Here is a 24,022-nt window from a genome sequence, read left to right on the forward strand (position 1 = left end):
TTGAATGACTTGTCTGTTATTAGTGTGTGTACTTGAGTAGAGAGGAACGTGATAATTAATTCATACCTTTTTTTAATGACTAATATCACAAGCATATACTTGCCAGTTTTGACTAGTGGGTTATACCTTTTTTATTGTAACCAATTAAAGTGTCTGAGGAGGGAGGGCGTGAGTTGGAAATTACGAAGGAGTGGCTTCCGCTGTCGGTGAGTAGCCATGTTGCAACTTTATAGGGAAAGCCTCCTACGTTTTCTGAAGCAGCTATTTGTGAAATCCTGTAGTTTTCTCAGGTGTGCAGTATATTTGGACTTGTTTCACGTGAATCCGAAATGAACACGACCAGCTTTATAGTCGCAGTACGAAGAGGATGGACGCAGACCTGCAGACGACCAATTTCCTCGTCCATGGTGAGCGATCATTGTCTAATGTTACACTAAAGTCTCACTATGTGCAATGTTAATTGACCTCTGTTCTTTACTCATCACGTTTGATGGAGTATTTCAGGGTCATGTTAAGACAGCCAGTGTCTGTTACATTTCCTTATTTCTTTTCAAACCCAACACAAATTGCGACACCTACTGGCTCAACTTTGAGCTGTCCAAGAACTGTATTCTGAGATGGATAGATATAGAGATATATAGATATATAGATATATCTATAGACATGCATGCATACATACACGCATGCACGCACGCACGCACGCACGCACGCACAAATGTTCCTCTGAGTGATTACACAGTTCTCAGTTGTGATGAGTTGATCTGTCTGCAGGTCCACTTCTGCCTGCAGTCCACACAGGTTGTCGCTGCAGCCCGGCTGCCCTGCAGAGTGAAAGTGACTGCTGGGAAACGCTACGCCTGGTGTGCTTGTGGACACAGCAAGAAACAGGTGAGTGTGTGTGTGTATAGGGTTCAACTTTCAGAGGCACCGGGGCTAAAATAAGGAAGCCAGGCATGTAGAAGCACAGCTTATTTACTGCCGTCTTTGTCCTGTTTACATTCCTACATACCTAGAAATCATGGTTAGTATAACACAAGATCTATATGAACAGACAACAGGGTTGTATTTTTTTCTTTTCTTCCAATGACAGATTATTAAGTTGTCATTGCAGGAAAAGCATTCACGTTATCAATAGTCTTGTTCTTTTTACTTGTCTCAGTTTGGAGAAATAGACATGAGTACCAGCATTGTATAAGTATAACTATGTATAAGTAGCTCATACCCCTCCAACAAATCTGAACAATCCCTTTTTTAAGTTGGGCCCTGTAAGTGCCACACCTAAATGAGTTAACATTGCAATAGAATAAAACTTTAAAATGGCCACAGGAATATTAAATGAAGTAATTAACAAAGATGTATTTTTGTCTCCACACCTTTTTCTCTTTGTCAGCCTTTTTGTGATGGAGCTCACAAGTCAAAGGCTCCGAGTATCGCTCCTCTACGCTTCACCCCTGACAAAGACAGGACGGTCATGCTCTGTGCCTGTAAGCAAACCAAAGGTGCACCATACTGTGACGGCTCACACTTCCGGGTCATCTTCCAGGATTTAATGAAGTCGATAAAAGGTGTCTTTAAATGAAGTCCAGTAAATGTAATGTGTGAGTGTAATTATGTTGTCTTTTTTTTATTTGCATATTACATTGTTTTTTAAATATATTTGAACACAATGTTGTATACCAATTAAACATGCCTGAAAAGATTGTGGTGACATGTGGTGTGCAAAAAAACCCTCTTTTTTTTTTAAGTACTTAAAGTCAGAAGTGTCCAGCTGCAGCAGCTGTTCAAAACCATAAGTTCCTCTGAGCAGTTGCCCAAGAATGTCAAAACAAAGATGGGTCACTTCCACCAACAAGTAGAAAACTACACACACAAAAAACAAATAAAACTACCTCTTTCAACTGTCTTAAATTGTTCCTGTTGACTATTGTTTCAGTCAGAGCAAGATGTGCGAGATCAACAAAGATCTGCACAAAGCTCAGACAGACATCTGCATAGGTTAAAATGAGACCATAACTGTTGTGGTTTGTGGTCGTTCAAGGTCACAACGTTAATTTATTGTCATTGTACACAAACACACATCATATGGCGACAGTTGATGTCTATTTCTTGCCAGGCAGCAGAAGGGTGAACAGGTTATAGCGCTAGCATTCTCTTAAATGTGTTAACAGTATTTGTATGGTCACATTTTTGGGCACTGTATAAAACTAAATATGAAACGTAAACTGCACTACAAGTCCCCAAATTCCAAGAAACAAATAAGTACCGAGGAAATTACTTGTGCGGCCGACATCGGCCTCAGGATTGGTTCAGCTTTAAACACGTGACTCGACCGGAAGCGAGTCCGCCAATTACATTCGTCCGTTTTAAGGCTGTCACATTTAGCACTGTTTACAAAGTATTTGTATTGATACGCTTTTCTGTTTCTTAGAGGGTTTTGTTTTTTCATTTTCTATTCCCTGTAGCTGTACAGCAATTGTGACTTTACGTCCACGGTTGTTTTAAGTGCGCCCGACTTTGAGCAGCAGCTGAGGTTGATAACATGAACACGTTGGTGACCAAATTAGATCACAAATGGATCCATTTAACCCTGCGACAACCTTGGAAAGCAGCTGTGGCAGGTTCCAAGGTAAATTAAGTCCTAATGTTTACCCTTGCCTATGATATTTCTGGGCTAACGGCCCCTGCGTTTCTGAAGTAACGTTATCTAACGTGAGGTCTTGTAACCTAGATACACGTCTATCGACAAAGTGTTCTTTATTATTTGGAGACCTGAATACAATTTTGAGTTCTTGATTTCTAACTTGCCACGTTTTCAAATAAGTACTATATATATATATATATATATATATATATATATATATATATATATATATATATATATATAAACACGACACTTATAATAGTAAGCCTGTACATTCTGGCAGGGGGACAGGCAATGGAAATCAGCCTTGCGGCTGGAATTGGGTGCATTTACATTTTAATTTTAAGTGTTCATTAATGTACATTGTCCCTCTTTAGCAAATAAACTTGAATTGAATTGAAGATAAATCACTCCTTTATTAGTCCCGCAGTGGGGGAAATTGCCACTCCCCTTGTTACACCCACCAGCTTCTGCTCAGCTGTGGGTAAGCATAGTCTTATTCCACCTTTGTCTGTCTGGGCTTGGTTGACAATGCAGTGTTAGTTTGGTGACACATGGTCACAGCTTTGACTCTTTTGAAAACATGGAGTCTGGTGTCTTGTGACGAATATTGAGCTCATGCTCAGCTTATCTTCAATGTGACAAGAGGTTAGATAAAAAAAATAATAATAATACACCTTGAGCATTTTAACTATGCAGGCATCAGTTAAAAAAATACTACTTTAACACCCTGTTTGCACACCCATACAGGTGTTTCTACTGCCAGCTAACTAAAGTCTTGCTTAGGGAGACAATTACCAAACTTTCCTAACAGTTGTTAAAGTTGTCCCACCTTCACTGGTGTAACAAAACAGACCAGGGAGTCAGGTGTGTTGGTGAAGCAGAGCCTGTACATGCACACACAGTTCCGAGAAGAGCTCTAATTAGGCCAGATAAGTGATGATTTGCTGTGTAAGGGGCTTTAATGCTAAAGTCATTATTATACTCTGAACATTACAGAGTATTTTTCATAATAAATAATTCAGTATGTATTTACTTTTACTTTGACCACCTTTTTTAATTTTTTTTTTTATTATAATACAAGACAAGAACATGTAGTTTAAGTGGAGGGTTTGCACCCTACAGTATCTTTAAATACAACCGAGCACTCTTATGACCCTCTGTACACAGGTCCAGCTCTCCACAATTCCTCCAGAACCGGTTGTTCCCTCCAAGAAGCCTTTCAAGGTGCAGCTAGTTGGTGAAAAGCGTTACTCATGGTGCACCTGTGGACACAGCAAGAATCAGGTAAAACCAGCCTCTGATTCCATTCCTGTCTAAAGTTCTACATATTCCCTAAACACATCTTTGTCTTTCAGCCTTTCTGCGACGGAGCCCACAAGATCAAAGCCCAAGGCTTGTCCCCGCTACGCTTTGTCCCCGAGAAAGACGTTACAGTTTGGTTGTGTGGTTGCAAGTATTCAAACAACCCACCTTACTGTGACGGCACGCACAAGCAGGACTTCATTGTTTCTGCCACATTACATGAACAAACGGACTCGTGAAAAGAACAACTGAGAGAAATTTGAACTCAGTATTTATGTTGCTGTTGCACTCACATTTTATTTTACATTCTTGCACTTTATCATAGCAGCGCTCTGATAAGTGCTTGAATCTTGTTTTGTTTGTATTCCTCTGTGCTTGATGGAGAAAAGTGGGGATGACTATGTTAAAACCACAGTCAACAACTTCAGTTTTTCTTGCTTTGTCTTTTCAATAGGAGAGACGAGGTTGCATTAACAGGGTCGGCCGATATATTTTGTGATATAATAGAGATTTGTGTGAAAAGAGAGCTTTGGACATACTATTTATATTGAGGAGGCTACGAGATCTTTGTTTTATTAGGCCATTTTGGGCAATTCCGCATGTAAACGGTACTTAAAGTCCATATAAGGATGTTAAAGAGGGGTTGACTCCTATTATGGTTTAATTTTGATGACCTATAGAACGGTTTTACAAGCCATGACTGTCCGTGTCGAAATTCTACTGTGAAGCGTGTTCATGAAGCAATGTACAATTTAGTCCAATAATCAGTGTGAATGTGTGATACCGTGTAACTACAGTCTGTCAAAGCCAATGAGCTTCTTCTTCATAAATAAAATTACATTTTATCTTCCTGTTTAACCTTTGAGAGATTGTTTTGTTTGTAAAAAAAAAAAGAAAGAAAACGGTCACTTGAATTGGGTTAACCGGTCTATGGTGACATATAAAGACAAACAAAAATAAATGATAAAGCCCTGTAATATTGTGAACTAACTTTCCTCTACTCAGAGGCTTGACATTGAGAATGTGATGTACTGCATGTATTGGAAAACATTTTGAAAAGAGAACTGTTTTATCCAGCAGGTGGCTGTGCTTGTGAGGTACTGGCAGTTTGCTGCACATGTACACCGTGAAGATCTGCCAAAATCACGTGTTGAGATTCAGAACGGGCTGCTTGAGTGAAATTCAAGTAACTTGACAGAAATGCCTTTTACATTTTTGGTTTGTGCTGATATTTAACACCCGTCTAAAATTAATTCTGATAGGCAAGGGCTTTGGCCTTTTATTCATCACATGACTTTTATCATATGCATTTATCATTTTAAAAGAGAGACCAGCCCAACTCGCCAATAAAGGAAATCTTATTGCTGAAAAAGGGTTGGGAAACAGTAACATACATTATGGCATGTTTATCTCTAGTCTGTTCAGTTTATTACTTCAAATTCGTGGTTTGATGTTCTGAATGTATAAATCTAAATAAAAAAAATTATAGGGGAGATAAACACCACGTGTTCTACCAAGATAACGGCGTAACATTAACAATTTAAGGTCATCACACACAGGGTAACTCCCAGTGAGAAATGCCAGCGAAAATAAGCTGTTATCAAATGTCACACAAAGCTTTTTTTAAAGCTCCATTTTCACATTCAGAGACTCAGAAACAGGACAGCCAGGTCAGAAAAACCTAGTAAGTAAACATTTTATTGACCTAAAACATGCACATATGGCTGATAAAAAAGTATCATTGTTTGTTGAAAACAAAAGGAATGTTGAAATTTATGGAACTACAACATACATGGCCAAAAATCCCTTTTGAGCTCTTCGACTGCCATGAGAAAGAACATGGTCTGCTGAAAAACATCTGCTTACGAGCATGGTAGTGCTTGGAACTTTGTTAATATAAATGCTTCTCCTGTTGGAAAATACTTATTGGATTGAGTGATCTGGCCTTGACAAAGTGCATCAACAGTTTAATGTAATGTACCTGTTACCTGATGAGCAGTTGCTTATACTGGACACTTATAAATGAGTTATTAACTTGACTGTTTTTCTCTTTACATCCAACTCCTGCAGTGTTGAACACTGCAATGCCTTTCAGCATTTTGTCTCAAGTGTTATGGAGCCAAATCAACATTGATGGAACTACAGTATGGAAATGAAACAGACCCACTGCATATACAATACAAAACGATTACAATATCTTGTATAAAAGATAAGTTTATACATATGTATGCACACATGCTCACATTTGATACATACTGTACAGTTTGTATGTGTGCACTGTTCTAGTCTAACACACATAAACACGCGCGCGCACACACACACACACACACACACACACGCACGCACGCACATACATACAAGTGTCTATTTGGCTGCACTTCTCAGTCTTTCCTTATGAAAGACGATAACAGTAATCGGCCTTCTGTTTGTCCAGAAGGCTCAAGCTTGTCTTTTCTCTCCAATTAGAAAGAAAAAAGGGAGCAATTCAAACACTGTCCTCCCCGCTGTCCTGTATACACGTTAGGTCGTCGGAGGCAAACCACTTTTGTCGCCTCCTCTTGTCTCCTCTTTGCCAGCCCCAGCGCTCGTTCCGTTGACAGTCACCTTCCGTGTGTTGGCGGCCTGTTTGGAGGCCAGAGTGTGTCGCTGAGTGTTGTTGGTCACAGTGGTACCGTTGGAGCTTTGGATAGCGGGAGAGAGGTTGTGAGATGCAGGGCTGGATTGTGAAGAGGCTCTGGGCGGCTGGGCTGCAGCAGGACTGTGGACTTTGTCACTTTGGGAGTCGCTCTCCGATGTCGGACTGGTGTTTACACCATCGGAGTGGCCCTGGGCGGCGGACTGGGGTGGCCTCCTGCGCTTCCGGGTGGGTTTGACGAGATACTGCAGGGGGATGGGTCCAGTCTGCACAGATGTACACAGGATAGGAGATCAGCTTTTATAATTAAGCAAAACATCTATAAAGATAAAATGCCTAAAATGAACATGTGTCTTGAAAAAAGCCGGTTGCTAACAAGTGGGTTAAAGAGACTATAAAACGTCATCACGCTGAATACTAGCTTTGTGGACATGCATTCTGCTGTAATTTGTTTCTGGTTTAACATTAGCTTTTTAATTCTGCCGATTGCATTTACACTTACAAAAAAATCATACAAGTGGTTCGTGAAGATTGTTTTGCTGAACAAAACATTTAAGTGTAATTTTTTTTGTTCGCCACAGAGCTTATTTTAGAACTAAAAAACTATTAAAACACTCAAATGACCCACAGCGTTGCACTGGGTGACATGAGCAATGTGCTGCTGCTGTAAATACTCAAGAGCACCAAATTGTGCCTTAATCTGCACATAGATTAAAATAGTCCCAAACAAACACCTGTTTGGTGCACTAGGAAATTACTCAGCAGTTTGACCAGTTTTAAAGAATCACAGATTCAATAAAAATGATTTGGCCTGGGCTGAAAGCCACAAAGAGGGTTTGATGGAAAGGTTGTGAGTGTATTTTCAATTTGTTGAAAATAACAAAAACATAGAATACCTCACCCTTTAACATACCCAAGTTCAAATATCACGGTTACAAGCTAGGAGCACGTCAATACAACAAGGAAGCTCATAGCAAATGTTTAAAGAAGATCATACCATGGTGGCAGATACATTGATTAGAAACATACAAAACAAAAACTGCTGAAATGGGGGTGAAAAAAAAGAAAAAAACACTAAAAATGTGTTGTTTTCAACAATGTCAGCATAATATAAGAAAATATGTGTTTCAGAGTATCTCCCTCGAAAACCAAAGACTTCCTTCCATGCATCCATCCATATGTTCACATGAACAGCTCACATTTGCTGCCCGTTACATCATCAATTTAGGAAAACGTGATTTTTAATATGTAAACGTCCTGGAGACACTACAAAGAAGGGGATGAAAAGGTAATTATGCTAGTTTAATGAAACACAAGAGTGATAATGGTACATCATTTGTGGTCCACAGTCAAAGGAGTAAAAAACTGCCACTCACTCTTCTCCACTCGTAAAAGTAGGCAATGTCCATTAGTGTGTAGTAATCCTTCAAGGGCTCATCTCCATACAACACCTCCACCTGTAACACACATTTAGAAACACAATGTGACCAGCAGCAAACCACCATCTGCCAGATCCTCACTTGAAAATGTTTAGATTTCTTCATTTGGAAGATTTTGAAAAGTTGAGTCTGTTTCCTGCGGAGGTTGCGTTTTGCCTTTTCTGCACCTCCTCGGCTTCCGTAGTTCCGTCTTACTTTCACAAAAGTGAGTTACCGTTGAAGGTAAGAAGTAGGGAGAATATGTCGCACTGTTTTGTTTTATTCTTTTGAAACGTTTGTTGGACACGGTGGTGGTCACTGATGTGCTCGCGGTATCCAGCTGTTGTGTTGATAGTTTGGACGGTAGAAGTGCGTGTTTTGTGGATGTTTTTATTTGGCGCCATTTGTACTGTCTATATTCGGCTGCCTTGTCATATATTTTCCCTGTGTACGTTGTTCTGTGTGTTTAGGAGGTTCATGTGTGGAGACAGACTGGAAGGAAATGTATGTGTGTTGTCTTCTGCAGAACAATAAACAAGTGCTAGAAAAATTCAACGGAGCCGACTTCTTCTGTGTCCTGAACAAGTCTGTTACACATGCACAGTTGTAACTAGTAATAATACTGATACAGTTATTGTACACCTAATGGAACATTGTCATCATATTTCACACATGTCCTTCTCCTGCTTATGACCCATCCCAATCTTTTCTTCTTTACCCAGAAATATCTAAAAGCAGTTTTAATTGGTTGAGTTTTTTGTGACTAACGGAACATACTGCACAATAATGACATGTCATCACCTCATAAAGTTATTATGGTTACACGTACAACAGATATGAAGCGAAATTAGCATTAATTTGGAGTCCAATATTTAACCCTGGTTTAGTCTCTACAAACTCCTGAGAAAAACATCTGGCTCTTTAGCTGTCAAGTGCTTCACTATGCTCACCAGCTAGCAGCTTACTTTGCTTATTACGTGTATCAGAGCTTTTTCACTAAAAACAGCTGCCACGGCTAAAAACAAGACTGGGGAGAGCAGTGAAAGTAGTGAAGTTATTGGCTGAAATTGTTTCATCTTTAACGCTTATGTAGCAATTTGTTCTCTTTTGGACTGTTATTTGTCATGTGGCACCGACAGCTCACATAAGTACTGACTGTTCTATAAATGCATGCAACCGAATTTGCCCCACCTTTGTTACAGTGTTAACAACTGTGATCACATTACTTGAGAGTTAAAATACATTTTACACAAGACATTTATATTATTGTGTCGAAACCATGACATTTCCCACACGAGATCAATACAGCGCGAGTTGCTGTGTCTGGGTGAAGTGTTGATTTACCCGATAGTTGTTGGGAATATCCATCTTGCTTCGGAGGAACTTTGCCAAGTGCATGACGGACATGGCTGCTGGGCACTGCAGGAAACGTTTGCCATTGGACTGAGAACAAAGACAAGAGCAGAGAGGGAACATGTAAAACCAGGGTGAAGACCAGAAAACCACATTCAACATGAAGACTGTAGGCTTCAACTACTGCTTTAACTAAAAATCTGGCTTCACCTTGTCTCCTTCCAACTCTGAATGCTGCCTCTCATTATTTCTGCAGGGAAAAATGTAATACAAAGAAAAGGTGTCAAGTAATAATTAAAGATTATTTCCACACATATAGAAAACCATATTCACACAGGTCTTATTCCTTAGTTATATATTTAAGTAATTATTCTTTATTGTTTGCTGTGTGAATGATCAGATAGTTACATTGCATTGTTTAGAAATCTCTCACGCTGCAGTTTTCTTGTAAAATCTGATAAATAATTGACTTGCTTGTTCCTCTCGTAGAACTGTATGGACAAACTGATGATTTCATCCTCTGCTATGTTAAACGTCTCCACCACTTCCCCCGGTTCCAGCACACGATTCTCTGCGTAGAAGTCCCGCCTCCGTTTCATCTCATCTGTGTTTAGAAATATACGGGTCCATTAGCAAAGAAATGCATCCTAAAATGGGAACTTATGACAAGCGCTTTCTTCAAGAAACACAGTCTTACCTTTGAATAACCCTGGTACAAGTTTATAAACAATATCTTGTAGAGTTTTGTCTGCCCTGGAAAAGAAAAGTAAATCACTGTTAATAAGCACAATAATCCTTTTATACCCATCATAAAGCATCTTAACTTACCTGATGCTGAGCTGTGGACATGTCTTGTGGACCTGAACGTCACATCGAGGACAGAACTTATTTGTCTCCAGGAAGGCAACAATGCAAGTTTTACAAACTGTACAGCGAGAGAAAGGACACAGACGTACGTTAAAACATGTCCATGTGCAATCTAATAATACTAAACTACTTTGGATTCTACATTAAAGGAGAACCAAAATCTCATGCTCAATGCCAACATGAATGTGAATGTTAACATTATTATTGTGCACACAGATGTTCCCTAAAGCAGGCTTTATAAAGGCCTGATTTCAAAAATGAACATTAAGGTGGAGCTCCAGTGTGTGACTCAAAATCACCTCCTCGCCACATCACGAGCAGCTCTGCCAGATATGCAGATAGTTAGAAAATATAATGTCATGATGGAGTGTATAGAAACAATATTCATGCATGCTAGGCAGTGTAAGGCAATGCTTTCATGGGAGGAACTTACAGGAGTGCAGGCACTCTACAATGGTCGTAGCATCAATTAAGTAGCCAGCGCACAGTGGACATGTGAGGTGTGGATTCAGATCTGTGATTTTAATCCGGTTGGGCTGCATTTTATCCATCTGGACAGATCTGCAGTGGAAACAAATAACAACACGAGAGGTTCTGGTTACACAGGAGCCGATGTAAATGATGGTCTTTCCCATATGGTCACTAAGTGGCTGCCTCAGTGCTCCCCTCAGACAATGTCTGCAGCTCGTCCTTGGGACAGCAGGTTGTGAAACCACAACAAAGAGAGCTCCCGGCCAGCAAATACAACTGTAATGGCATGTTGTAGCGAGTAATAACGTGTGGAGAGCAGAGAGTCGTGCAGCTAAATGCAGGCTGTGTGTGCTGGTACACAGCAGCCGACTATTGCATCGCCCCTGTAGTGGCCTCATCTTGTGCATCAGCTCCGCTCCTCGACCAGCGGACCAACAAAGAGCGTTTCCATTTCCCCGGAGAGCCGCCGTCCGACCGGGCAGCACAAGCAAACACATCCAGAGAAAACACCAACATTGATGGGGGTGCACAGCCACAGAAAATCACACTGGTACACAAAAGCAGCCATCTTAAATTCACTGACAGGGCTGTATCAGGAGGCGAACAAGAGAGGCTCAAAATGTGACACCGTGCACTTTGTGTGCGCCTCAGCAAACAGCGGCGCGACGTGCCCGATAAACAGCGATCAGCGACGCTTCGTTCCTACCTGATTAGACATAAAAGTTTCCCTCTCCTCCCAACGAGGATCCAGGTAAATTATTTGGACTTGGACAGAATTTGCAGCAGCGCCAGAAAATGGCTTTTTTCAGCACCGTCAGAGGACTGCCCATTTTGGATCACGTGATATTATTTTGTCGCCTTGTTCACGGGGCATACTGGGTATCAGGCCCTGCTGACTTTTTACACATCCATTTAGCCTGCATGGGCCCGCCATCACATTCTTCTTTTTTTTTGTATTGTTATTTTACCGTTGTTAATTGATTTATTTCAATACGTTGCAGACGAGAGAGATAAGCCACGCCCTCGGTTTGTCTCTCTCAGATTGTAAATGATGTTGTCTGAAAGGCCTGCAGGCCTCTTGTCCCGGGGCCCAAGCTATGGGTTGTCCCACAAAGACGTCTGGAATTTAATTAGAAATGTGCACGGCTTGCTCCAATTAAATGTTGCTGTTTTAATACAATTATTAAAACAATTATAATTTTTAGTTCGTATATTAATAGAAGAAACGATGAATCAAGTTGTAAATTAATGGATAGTAATATATTAAATAAATAATGATAAAGTGATGGAAAACGTATACTCCTGGAAAAATATATGGATGCATGATAAAATACATAAATGCTGAATCCATTTGTATGTATCAGGTGAAATACAAGCTTCAATATGTTTTTTCCATTTATATCATGTAATAAATTCACGTTTATCTATTTCAATCTTAGATTGGAGAGCCTCTTTTCCAGCTAACATTGTAACTAATAAAAGCAGCACATATTTGCAGACAGAAAACTAAATATATAACAACAGTATAAAAGGGCAGCTTAACTCAAAATACTGTACGAAGAGTCAGTATACCCTTACAAAGAACATCAAAGCTTTTGTGACCGTCCAGGGATCATCTTACAAAATGAATGAGTGATGTAAAGTAGTGTATTATGATAAAAGCTGACTGACTGGACATTTTACAGGTCAAACAATGCACAGGGGTACATGGTGACTGCATGCTAGAAGCTACAAGAAACAACAAAAAATGTGTTGTTACAGAATAGTTCTTTGAGAACTATGAAATGCAAGAAAAAATTGTTTCATCAAGGGGGTGAAGAAAAATATATGCTACAGATAAATGTTATTCCGGTAAATTTAGATGGTGCAGTCTGGAGCATGAGAAAAAAAAAAACATGTAGGTTTTAAAAATTACCCCAGTAATTTAATATGTATCTTCCATAAAGTTGTGGGATTCAAAAGTGATAACTGGTCCAATTTAAAGCAGAGCTACTGACTTTAAACAAACACCCTTCTCTTGTCCCCTGTTTGTTAAGTATATTCTTTACATTATTTTGTAATGTCCAAGCTGAAGCTGAGATAACCCTGATGACACCACCGGCCCCTGTTGACGTCATCAGGTTTATTTTGTTAGACTGGACCCAGCTTCACACAAATGTGGCAAGTCAATTTTGCCACAGTTATAAAATTGGTGGAGGGTTGACGTTTCAATTTCCGATTTCATCATATCATCAAACAGTGATGAATTGTTGTATTGTTGGCAATAAACAGTTAGTAAAGAGAAGACTAATTAGACTTTACATTATTTACAATTTGCCTTAACCCCTTTGAAGAATCATGTGAGGAAGTTTGTCATTAACATTGTTTTATTTTCTAATTTATCAAATCAGCTGGTCTGCCAACAGTATAAACTGGGACATCATTTATTGTGACCTGTCAAATAATTAAACATATAATGGTAAAATCTTTAAGTGTAAAATCTTTAAGTGTAGATGCATGGGCCTTTCTAAATACAGAAGATAAGCTGTTATCATCATTTTGTCTCTAAAGCACTCACATCTCATCTATTAATCTTTGACCAACCTAAAACTACTTTTTATGCAGGTTGAATCTCTCATGAAAGGTTACATGTTTCAGTGCAACAGCTGTTATAGGGATATACCATTGAGAATACTGGGCTCTCGTCTGCTGTATTTATTTATTTTTATCATGTAGTTTTGGCATTTGAGCAACCTGTGGGGATATTAAACAACAACATTTGTAAATAAAATCAACACTTGGTGTTTTACAGTGATATTTTACTGTTTTTAGACTATATTTAAAGCCAGCATTCCCACCCTTATCTTGCTAATTGACTTGGATTAAAATATAACTGAACCCTTAAGTGAATGATGAAAGTATGAAAACTCCAACCACTAACATGGATCAGTCCTTTCGTCCTGTGGGGTAATCCAGGTCCTGGTCCTGGTCCAGGTTGAGGGACGGGAACCCCTGTAGTTCTCGCCGCGGCCCGCTGGGTGCGCTGTTGACCGTTAAGATCAACACACAGACGCCATCTTGAGGAGACCCCGAACTGGTTGGTGACTGACAACAATCTGAGGCGCATCATGATGGGATTACTCACCAACAAATAAAACAGCATCACATCAGTTGTGTGCGACACACGCTAACGGGAAAAGGAGAGGAGCTGCCCGGCGTGTGTTCACCTCTCCGGGTCACTCACTGGTTTTAGGAGAGCGGCTGCGTTGTAGCTTGATGGCCGGCTAGCTGCTCTCTCTCTGGACTCCACCGCGGCCTGCTCGGGAGGAGGAAGGGTGGTGACGGGGCGCAAAATGCTCTATCGCTGACTCCCAACCTAGACCCAGAGACTCGCTGCGAGTTGGACGACGAGCACGATGCACTTGTAGATTTTTTTTTTAAAGCTCTTAACTCTCCGAATTGTGCGTTGCGTGTTGAACGACAGCGAGTGCCGTCTTGCATCCCCTGAATCCCCGAGACATGTCATCCAACTGCACCAGCGCAGCGCCCGTCAGCGCGAGCAAAACCAAGACGAAAAAGAAGCATTTTATAGGACAGAAAGTGAAATTATTCCGTGCAAGCGAGCCCATTCTCAGCGTTTTAATGTGGGGCGTCAACCATACGGTAAGTTCCTGTTAAACGTCTCATTGTCGCCAATAAGCGGGTTTGTTTATGCTGCTGTTTTGATTTAGCTCGCCTGTTAGCTCGTTATCCAGCTGCCCTCATCTGTCAGGCGGTCTGCGATGTTCTCAGGCGACCCTGTTCGGTGTCTTGTTTCGTGGTTATTCGCCACGTACCTATGGTGTGCTTGGACAGATATCTGCACTGAGCTGGTCGTTGTCACACAGTTTGTAGCTGACTGACTCTCTAGCTAGCCGCGGTTTGCTTTGCCCAAAGCGTGCGTGTTCCAGGGATTTAACGTGCGTCTTGTTTTAAGCGTCTGCAGCCGTGGAGTGAAAATCTGAAAGAAAAAATAAATAAAACTGCATGTTGTGCATTTTTTTTGGTTTCGCTGCGATCGTAGCGTTAACATTCTGCCATCATATAGCAGGGGTGCTGGAGTGTTTTGGAGCCAAGTCGTGAGCTGCGGTGGCTGTAGCGCAGGCATGGAGTGGGAGGGGTGTGCCAGCCAGGCTCGTGGAGAGCAGAAGGTTACACTGATTTTCAGCCCCACGGCTGCAGCACTAGCAGCCCGCCCATTGTTTGAATATACCTGCTCTGAGCGTGCATTTGCAGCTCCAATGCTCTGTGCATGCGTCCCTACTGCTGCAGTTTATTGCATCACTTCATTTCCCCTATAAATAACGAGCAGTAGACCATATATCGCATTCGCTTTTGGCCGAGATTGCCTCATGGCTTTGTAAAACACAGCGAGGGGCAAACTCGACACCGTGGATGGATGGAGCTGGTTTCCACCTGCAGTTCGCCTAATGTGCAATGCACATAGTAACTGTGTTGTCACCCGCACGGACACAGTTAAATAGATGCATGCAAAGCAGCTTCTCAGGTGTGAGCAATATGTCAAGGGTGGAAACCTTTTGTACTCTCTCTAAATAAAAGGGCACACCTGTTGGCACACCCGGCTGGCTCATAAGTTCATTGGCACAGTCGGGGAAAACGCTTGTAGTTTTCACTTTTATTTTTTGTTCCCTCGTGTTATTTAAAGTGCACTGCCACTCTTGTGATGAAGTTACAGTAATGGGTGGTAACCTGACTCCTCTGACGAACATTAGTGTTGTCTGTATATAATTGATATTAATTTAAAGGTGGTTAACTGCCCAGACAGCAGATACTGACAACAGACACTGCATGACACTGGGACTGTGTTTAAGTTGCTGGATCAAACCACACTGATTCCTGCAAGACGTAATCCCATTACTAGCTAGCCTGTGAAATGAGATGGCATTATAAAGCAAAAAAACCAAGGAATTAGGGAAGCAGTTAATGATGTGGTTATCACTGCAGAATCTCCAGTATTCAGTGGGTGAACTTTGGCAGTGGGCGTGAGGGTGCAACTCACAGGCCTGGTGATTTGAGGTGTGGGTGGGCAGTCGATTCAAAACATCAAACAGACTTCTCATCAAAGTCCTCTTCTTCCAGTCAGGAGTTGTATGCATTTTTAATGGTGTCCTAGCGTTTATGCTGCAAGACTTCACTTCCACACACTGTCAGTTTGTGTTTAGAGGATGAAATAATGGCGTATTTTCCAACTTTTTTAAAGTTACACAATATTTTTTAGATACATAACATTTCCCTGCACGCATCCAAGTTCATGCATATGAACAGGCCTCCACTAGGGAGCTGCCTGACTTGACGTTATCTTTTTGAAAACTTAATTCAAAAACCATACTTGTAGTGTACAAACCACAACCGTTTTGAATGAAATATTTAAAAAAAAAATTGTCTTTGGGGCTATATATAAGATTGTTTTTTATATTATGAATGGGGAAGTTAAGCTTGGAATCTGTGTAAGTGTGTGCTCACTAACTATTGTATCAAGCAGCTGTTTTAATGGCGTCATACTTTAATTGCACTAACATTAATTCACCATTAGGAGTTTAAGATGGCTTTCGAAATGGGAAGAACATATGAGAATATATAAAAGTGGCAAAAGGCACTGCCAGGACTATGATCTGTCCCATTTTAGTTTATCCATGTGTTACCACTACGTAGTTAATCACTTTTTATTGTAACATTGTTTGACAAGTTTCTGTATTTTTCATAGTTTGCTTCTTCAAAAGTCCCCAGGACAATAATGTATTAGTTATGTTAAATGTGATGATTACATAGTCAGCATTTTTGTTATTCCATTATTAAATTGGAATAATGTTATTGATTTAAAATTTAAATAATTTAGGGCCCGGGGTTAATGATTGCTCTGGTAAACGCTCGTAGAGATTTTTGATGATTGGGCCACAATAAAAATTGTTTTTGAATACTGAAGTGTGTTTCAGGTATTTACAACTCTGCTCTTAGGATGAGCAGCAAGTTTTTCTCTGTTTCTTGATGATTTAAAGCACATCTTCATTTGTTTGGCCGGAAGTGCACAAGTATTTTGTGCAGGAGTCTGTTTTAATCATCTTTTCAAACAAGGGAATCGCAAATGTCAATATTGCTACTTTGATTTGTTAATCATACATTTTCATAGTCTGTAAGTGGAAATATTAGTGTCGGACTCTTGTCTGATCTCTCTCTTTTTCACTTCTCTCCCTCAGGTGAACGAGTTAAGTAATGTGCCTGTACCAGTAATGCTGATGCCAGATGACTTTAAAGCCTACAGTAAGATCAAAGTGGACAACCACCTATTTAACAAGTAGGTACTTAAAGATTATTCACTGTAGCTCAGTCTGTTAAAGGCCCCATCAAATCAACGGCAGAGTTAAAACCATGATGATGTAATTTCTAAAAGTTGACTTTCCACCTCATCGCTACAGATTTTTTCTCTCATCCAATTCCATCACAATACAAATTGAGACTTGCTCTTACTGGCCATAATATGTTGTCTTCAGAATTAATAGTTGCATGACATTTATTAGCTCTATAATTGTTTTGGGGTGATGAAAGGTTGGTGTGGATGTAAGTTCCGTAAAGCGACTTTACACACAAATACTAAACATACAGGTCGTGAAACATGTCATAAATTTAAATGAGGAGTTGATTGAAATGCCTGATGTTCACTTGACTATGTTATACTCTTTTTAAATGTTCTCATCCTGCAAATAGGCAGCATCTAAAAGAAGCACAAATGCATTTTAAAATTGTGCTCAAAGCTGTAAATGTCAACTCTGAATTGTGTTATTGTCTGTGCACACCAGTAGAAATAAAGTCAACGCTCAACATGTTTCTTTTTCTTCTTCCTTGTCTTCAATAATGAGCCTTGTAATGAGCTCCTGTTTGCTGTACTGACTGTTTGTGTCTTTTACTTGTCAGAGAAAACCTGCCTAGTCGCTTTAAGTTCAAAGAGTACTGTCCCATGGTGTTCAGAAACCTGAGGGAGAGGTTCTGCATTGATGACCAGGACTACCAGGTAAGGCACTCCTGCTCTGAGGATACAAACACACTTTAAAGATGGAAATTTAAATTATTTTTTGATAAACGAGGTCTTGGGAAATTTCTACTTTGATTTAAGAGTATAACTGGATTTTATTTGTATTTCTTTTGGCAGAACTCTCTAACAAGGAGCGCCCCACTCAACAGCGACTCCCAGGGTCGCTTCGGCAACCGCTTCCTGTCCAGCTACGATCACCGCTTTGTAATAAAAACTGTGTCTAGTGAGGATATTGCTGAGATGCACAACATCCTTAAAAAATATCACCAGGTAGACGTCCATTGTTCACACGAGACATACAGAGACAGAGACAAATATGTTAGATATCTGTAATGTGCTGAGACATTGGGTATGAGTGTTGGTTATTTCATATTTAATCTAAATGTTTACTCTTTGTATAGATGGACTTTAGGAGACATTTAGGAGCCTCAGTCTGTGAACATAATTTAAGCTGTGCTAATCTGAAGTTGCTCATGCATGTAAATGGTTTGTCCTGTTTTAATCAGTTTTCATATTGTATATTTGATTCCTTACTCCCACACTCTCTGCTCTTCTCCCTTGATTGTCTCCAGTTTATAGTGGAGTGTCATGGCAACACGCTGCTCCCACAGTTTCTGGGCATGTACAGGCTAACAGTGGACGGCGTGGAGACGTACATGGTGGTGACCCGAAATGTATTCAGCCATCGCCTCACTGTACACCGCAAATATGACCTAAAGGTATAGACATGTTGGGATCCTACATTACGCCGACATGTATCGCATATAAATATCTTTCCAGGATAAACCTAAAAACCGTACAACTAATTACTACTTACTTCACACTCTTTGAATTCATTAAATGAAGTGAAAATGTATAAATACATTATCAATTTATTTAAAGCAATGTCTGACATGTAGAAGGACTCTCCTCTGAGGGGAAATATGCATATAATGTAATATAATGAGCATGAAATACTTTCAAAAAAAGAGCACAACATAACATGAAAAATAGAGACAAGAGTAGATAATTAAAGTAGGTTAAATTTAAGGAGTAATTGGTGGAGACCAACTTCTGATTAATTTTACTGCTCAAACAATTAGTAGATTAGTCAAGCAGAAATGCTAAACATTGTCTCATTCCAGCTTTCTCTGTTTGTATCGTTAAAATTAAAAAATGGGAACACATCTTATTGATTTCATTTAAAGTAGAGTCACGGCACTGCCATTTCTGGATAATTTATTTTGTTTTTATAATTAAAGTGTATTGTTCAAACACCTGATTTCGCAGTGATCATACAGGATGAGGAAAATGGACATGTCGTTGAATTCAAAAAAGAAAAATAAAGACCTATAAAGAATTCTAGGTTTGTGCGGAATATTACAGCGATCCTAAAAAATGCTGACAAAAAATGATTTATAGGATAAGCCTTTTCTCCTGCCTAGTTTTCTCTGGAGAAAACAACCTTACCGCTCCAATATTGACAGTTTGAAAAGACACTGTCTGAGATAAAGTGGGTAAAATGCAACAATGCCTCTGATGTATCTTGAGCTGCTTTCAATGAACTCTATTTTTATTCTCATTTTCTCTCATTTACAGGGTTCTACGGTCTCAAGGGAAGCCAGCGACAAGGAGAAGGTGTGTTTTTATTTCTGTGCAGAGACGGCTGCTGACATGATGCGACAAATATAAACGCCCTTAGCTCACCCCAAAGGCAAACTTGTCAAATGACATCTAAATTAAGCAAGTTTTAAGTAAGCAGATTTATTTTCTTAGGACCATTTTGCGCTGGCCTCATGTGGTCAGTGTGTAATACTCTGTTGTACTTGTTTTATTTGTTAGTATGCGCTGTAGAGTACTAAGAAATATTAGTAGAAGACTTTTGTTGGAATGGGACTTTATCTAACTTGTCAAACTAAAAATAATTTGAAAGACCATTTATTTAGATCTTATCTCTATGTATTTGTCACAATATTACATTTATGATTGTGTAATTGTAACACTTATCAGTAGTATCTGTATATTGCATGTAACCGCATATTGCATGTAACCGCTAATCATCAATTAAATTCCCCTCTCTTTAGGCAAAAGAACTCCCAACTTTTAAAGACAACGACTTCTTGAATGAAGGCCAGAAGCTGGAGATAGGAGATGACAACAAGAAGTACTTTTTGGAGAAGCTAAAACGTGATGTAGAGGTAAAAAACACATATAGGTTTTTTATTACTATGTATTGTTTGGGTAAAGATGGTTATCAAACCTCAATACTTTGTCGGTTTTATCGATCATTGACAATTGTCAAATACAAAAGATGGGAGTGATATTCTACTTTTTCTTTGATTTCCATTGGAAATGTATACTGTCACTTGAGTAATTAATGTAATTACTGTAGTACGTAACGACTGGTTCTACTGCAATACACATATATTATCAATGCAAGCTGGAAAAAAATGTAAATGCTGTCTAATTATAGATACCCATTATTACATAAATTATTTTTTGTTTATTTAAGATGCTCCTATGAATACATATGCCATATTCTTCAGCATTTTAATCTAGGTCAACTCGAAGCGGATTTATTTCACATTCAAAACTTCTATTGAGGTTTTTAAATAAAGCTTTGAATGTCTGTCACCGCTGTTTATGACGTCATCACCCTTGAAAATTAGAAATGATAAAAGACTTCTATAAATGTAATTTATTGTGCCGTTGTATTTCTTTTTCATAAAACATTTTTGATCTTTCGAATTTACAACGCATTGCCATTTTTGGACATGTTTGGATCACACAGGTCTGAAATAATTCTACGCAGCCACTACTGAAATCTCATTCCACAGACCGTTTAATACTAGCGGTGTTACTGAACTGTGCAGAAATGGCATATTTAAACAGAATGAATAGACATTCAAATAAATAGAAAAGCTACACAGCATTCAAATGTTGAATTGTAGTCTGAATCTTGATGATATGAATGAAGCTTCAGTCTATTCAATCCAGTCCTGTCGGATCGAGATCCCCCCCTCAAAATGCAGCTGTGACAACGAGGCGTTACATTGGGTGTTCTATGTGTGCGTGTGTGTGTCAGTTCCTGGCAACTCTAAAGATCATGGACTACAGTCTCCTGGTGGGAATCCATGATGTGGAGCGGGCAGAGCAGGAGGAGATGGATGTGGAGGGCGTAGGAGAGGAGGATGAGTACGAGAACGACGGGATGGGCGGAGGTGTGCTCACCGGCTCCTTCGGCACGCCTCCCGACAGTCCCGGAAACCCTCTGAACTGTGGAGGATTCTTCGGCCCTGGGGAGTTTGATGCCTCTGTGGACGTTTACGCACTCAAGAGCTACGACAGTGAGGGTCGCCTTTCACATTCATCTGACTCACTTAACTTGGCTTTAAATGATGCATTCGCAGCTAGTTAGATGACAACTTGTCTGTAAAGAAATAAGAAAATAAACATTATCTTTGATTTATTTGACATTTTTTACATGTGTTTAGTTTGATTAAGAGCACTCAAAGTGGTTGATGGTCAAAGTGGCCGTCCCCATACAACAGTAGAAATGTGTCCCAAAGAAGAAATAATAATATCTAATTTCAGGTGAAAGTAAATCTTGTCCTTGTGCTAGGTGCTGTGAAGAAGGAAGTATACTTCATGGCTATCATCGACATCCTCACACACTATGACGCAAAGAAAAAAGCTGCACATGCTGCCAAAACTGTGAAACACGGGGTGAGTGTTGAATATGCAATATTATGCATGATGCAAGATTCATCATGATTCATCTCTCTGTGGCTACAGATTCATATATATATAAATATATCTATCTATATCTATATATATATATAGATATAGATCTATAGATAGATAGATAGATATCAGATACAATATAAGGCTGGCCAGGTAGCATGTGTAGTAGTGTTAAGCTTCATAAAAGGAGAAGCCAGTTATTGTATTGTACCTGTTTGTGGCTGGTATTGTTTTGACATTGTGAGTCTGTGTGTGACTCATTGTGGTAAAATGTGGTTCTTTTCTGCAGACATTTTTTTTTCCAACATGATTGTAAGCTGTATTTATTTCAGCCGCAGGTTCTAGTTTTTGATTCAGAAAAATTTAAACAATAATAATGCTTTAGCTAACTAGCCGGCTACAATTTGGTTGTTGAACTTGCCCAGGGGTACTGGAAGAATGTGATTGGCTGAACGGGTAGACAAAAATTATAATTAATAAACAATACCATAAAAAAGTAAAAATTTATAGAATTTCATCATAATTTGTGTGTTTTTTCACAACCACTAATTAAGTTTGAATGATTCATTCTTATTATTAGGGATCATACAGCAAAAAGCAGCTGTAACAAAAAAAAAGTATCTTATATTGCATTTTCTTCATGCCACCTATCTCATTTTGTTACCTTTTTGTTTGTGTTCCTTAGGCGGGGGCTGAAATATCGACGGTGAACCCGGAGCAGTACTCAAAACGATTCTACGAGTTCATGTCCAACATCTTATCATAGACTCATCTCCCAGTCCAGCCAGTCACTTCCTGTCAGATCTGTCAAATGTCACGCACTTGTTTCTCTTCTCCTTCCCCTCGATGTAGGTCATTCTTTCCCCCTGCCTCTCTACGACCAGAAGAAAAAAAAACTACCAGTGTCCTCCTACAGCCAGCACAAGTCTGGCAGGATGGATGCACCGCGCCTGTTACACTGTCCCACTCAAACACACACACACCCCACCACCTCCCGGGCTCCCTCATCTACTAGCTGACTGCAAAAACTCATGAAACCACTCACTGAATTCGGAATGACATCCCGATAATCTCCCTGTTCTTTTGAAAAAAAGGCACCTTGTTACTCTTCACGCCAGCACGGAAACTGTCTCACTAATGCCTTGAACAAGTGTGTCAGCTTCAGCAGTTAACAGTCCGTCAGTACAGTCTTTTTGGTTTCTGTTTCTGTCGTCGTTGTTCTTATCATTTCTATTAGACACAAATACACACACAGATGTAAACAACTTGCACAGATGCTGAATGGTCAGATTGCATGACAAACACTTTTAAAGTTGCCGTCAGGCTTCTCTCTCAGTACCAAGAAAAGAATCAAAAGCACTGCTGACAAATTGGAACAACAGGGGATAAACACTTTAATATATAATGATGTATTAATGAATGCAATATCAAAAATGCATGGCTGATGTGTACATGAGACTCCACCAGTAAGTTGAAACATCAAACCACTGAACTTAGCATCTGAGTGTTATGACAAAAAAAGAAATACTGAAAAAAATTGGTGTTTGAATGTTACGTTGCCATATTGTTTATGAATATTTTTGACATTTTAACCGTGAGCTTGGTGGAGGTTGGTCTAAGAAAAGAAATTCACATAAAAAGGGGAATTCTGCAGCGAATACTTGTTTTATTACCATAAGGATCATTTTTATATCTTGTTTACATTAATGTAGCAATTTTGTGTTTGTATACAGTATTGTTTTGTTACCAGACATTAGAAAAAAAAAGGTTACTTGAAAATGATTCATTGCATATTAAAGGGAGTTTTATCTTGTTTTGCTTATTTTTTCAATAACTGCACCTCACTATTTCACAAAAGATTTTTTATTTAGGTCACAAGCTAACTGAGCTATCTATCTCCTTGGCAACTAACCAAACTCCATCTACGACGGCTGACTGAGATGCAGTTAAAAACTTCGGAAAAGGCTACTAAGTGGACCTGGAGTGAGGCTTTCAAAACGCCAGAAAACATCCCATTAAGCAAAAACAGGTCACTGAACAAAGTTAAGGTTGTGACAAATTATATAAAAGGAACTTTGTGTTTTCTTACTGTACTTCCATGGACTTTGGGATTCTGAGAGATTTTAAAAAGAAAGTATGAGTTAAACTCAAATTCAACACTTCCCATAATACAACCTGGTAGGGTATTACTTTCAGGCCGAAGCATTTTCATCTGCTGTCTGGTCTGAGGTTTCAGAGTCGACATTAGGAGCGGCCATTTCAGGCTTTGTTGAACGAAAGTAAAATCATAGCTTCATCATTAGGAATCTGTTGTTACTTGCAGTGTGACATGTTGAGAACACTTAATGGTTTCTGTAATCTGGCTACTCTTATTTTTCAAACTGGTGTACAGTCCAAGATGGCTGTTTCATAAAGGTTTGAGTATCTTTAGGTCAGCTAATTTTGCTGCTGTAGTCTTTTAATCTATGTTTCAGTTGCCAAGCATGTCTTGGTTTGGTTGCGGACCAGTGAATTAGACATGAATCAAAGATCTGAAAAGTAGT

The 24,022-nt window shown here is 39.5% G+C and overlaps 4 protein-coding genes across 5 annotated transcripts; 3 read left to right on the top strand and 1 right to left on the bottom strand.

Moving 5' to 3' along the window:
• Positions 1–101: 101 nt before the first annotated feature.
• LOC137792835 (CDGSH iron-sulfur domain-containing protein 3, mitochondrial-like) lies at positions 102–1,657 on the top strand. Its single transcript, XM_068588595.1, has 4 exons — positions 102–206; positions 282–407; positions 772–888; positions 1,391–1,657. The coding sequence occupies exons 2-4, from the start codon at positions 330–332 to the stop codon at positions 1,577–1,579; spliced, it is 384 nt and encodes a 127-aa protein (XP_068444696.1). The 5' UTR covers positions 102–206; positions 282–329; the 3' UTR covers positions 1,580–1,657.
• A 696-nt stretch (positions 1,658–2,353) lies between these two features.
• LOC137792834 (CDGSH iron-sulfur domain-containing protein 3, mitochondrial-like) lies at positions 2,354–4,804 on the top strand. The gene is made up of 3 exons (XM_068588594.1): positions 2,354–2,626; positions 3,812–3,928; positions 4,000–4,804. Exons 1-3 carry the CDS (start codon positions 2,540–2,542, stop codon positions 4,183–4,185), a joined length of 390 nt encoding a protein of 129 aa, XP_068444695.1. The 5' UTR covers positions 2,354–2,539; the 3' UTR covers positions 4,186–4,804.
• Positions 4,805–5,636: 832 nt separating this feature from the next.
• Positions 5,637–14,265, bottom strand: LOC137792829 (polycomb complex protein BMI-1-like). 2 transcript variants are annotated; one of them, XM_068588590.1, is made up of 9 exons: positions 13,611–14,265; positions 10,653–10,780; positions 10,181–10,277; positions 10,050–10,105; positions 9,827–9,956; positions 9,563–9,602; positions 9,344–9,442; positions 7,958–8,038; positions 5,637–6,847 (listed from the first exon to the last, which is right to left on the bottom strand). In XM_068588590.1, exons 2-9 carry the CDS (start codon positions 10,768–10,770, stop codon positions 6,467–6,469), a joined length of 1,002 nt encoding a protein of 333 aa, XP_068444691.1. In that variant the 5' UTR covers positions 10,771–10,780; positions 13,611–14,265; the 3' UTR covers positions 5,637–6,466. The 2 variants fall into 2 exon arrangements, with proteins under 2 accessions (XP_068444691.1, XP_068444690.1); XM_068588589.1 differs by lacking the exon at positions 13,611–14,265 and adding an exon at positions 11,397–11,511.
• LOC137792825 (phosphatidylinositol 5-phosphate 4-kinase type-2 beta) lies at positions 13,725–23,292 on the top strand. Its single transcript, XM_068588581.1, has 10 exons — positions 13,725–14,332; positions 16,924–17,021; positions 17,639–17,735; positions 17,874–18,026; positions 18,329–18,475; positions 19,335–19,373; positions 19,820–19,933; positions 20,821–21,082; positions 21,358–21,461; positions 22,165–23,292. Exons 1-10 carry the CDS (start codon positions 14,189–14,191, stop codon positions 22,243–22,245), a joined length of 1,239 nt encoding a protein of 412 aa, XP_068444682.1. The 5' UTR covers positions 13,725–14,188; the 3' UTR covers positions 22,246–23,292.
• Positions 23,293–24,022: the final 730 nt, after the last annotated feature.

This window comes from Clinocottus analis, unplaced genomic scaffold, assembly GCF_023055335.1.
Source record: "Clinocottus analis isolate CAN_PGR_092001 unplaced genomic scaffold, fCliAna1.0.p SCAF_22, whole genome shotgun sequence".
NCBI classification, from domain to species: domain Eukaryota; kingdom Metazoa; phylum Chordata; class Actinopteri; order Perciformes; family Cottidae; genus Clinocottus; species Clinocottus analis.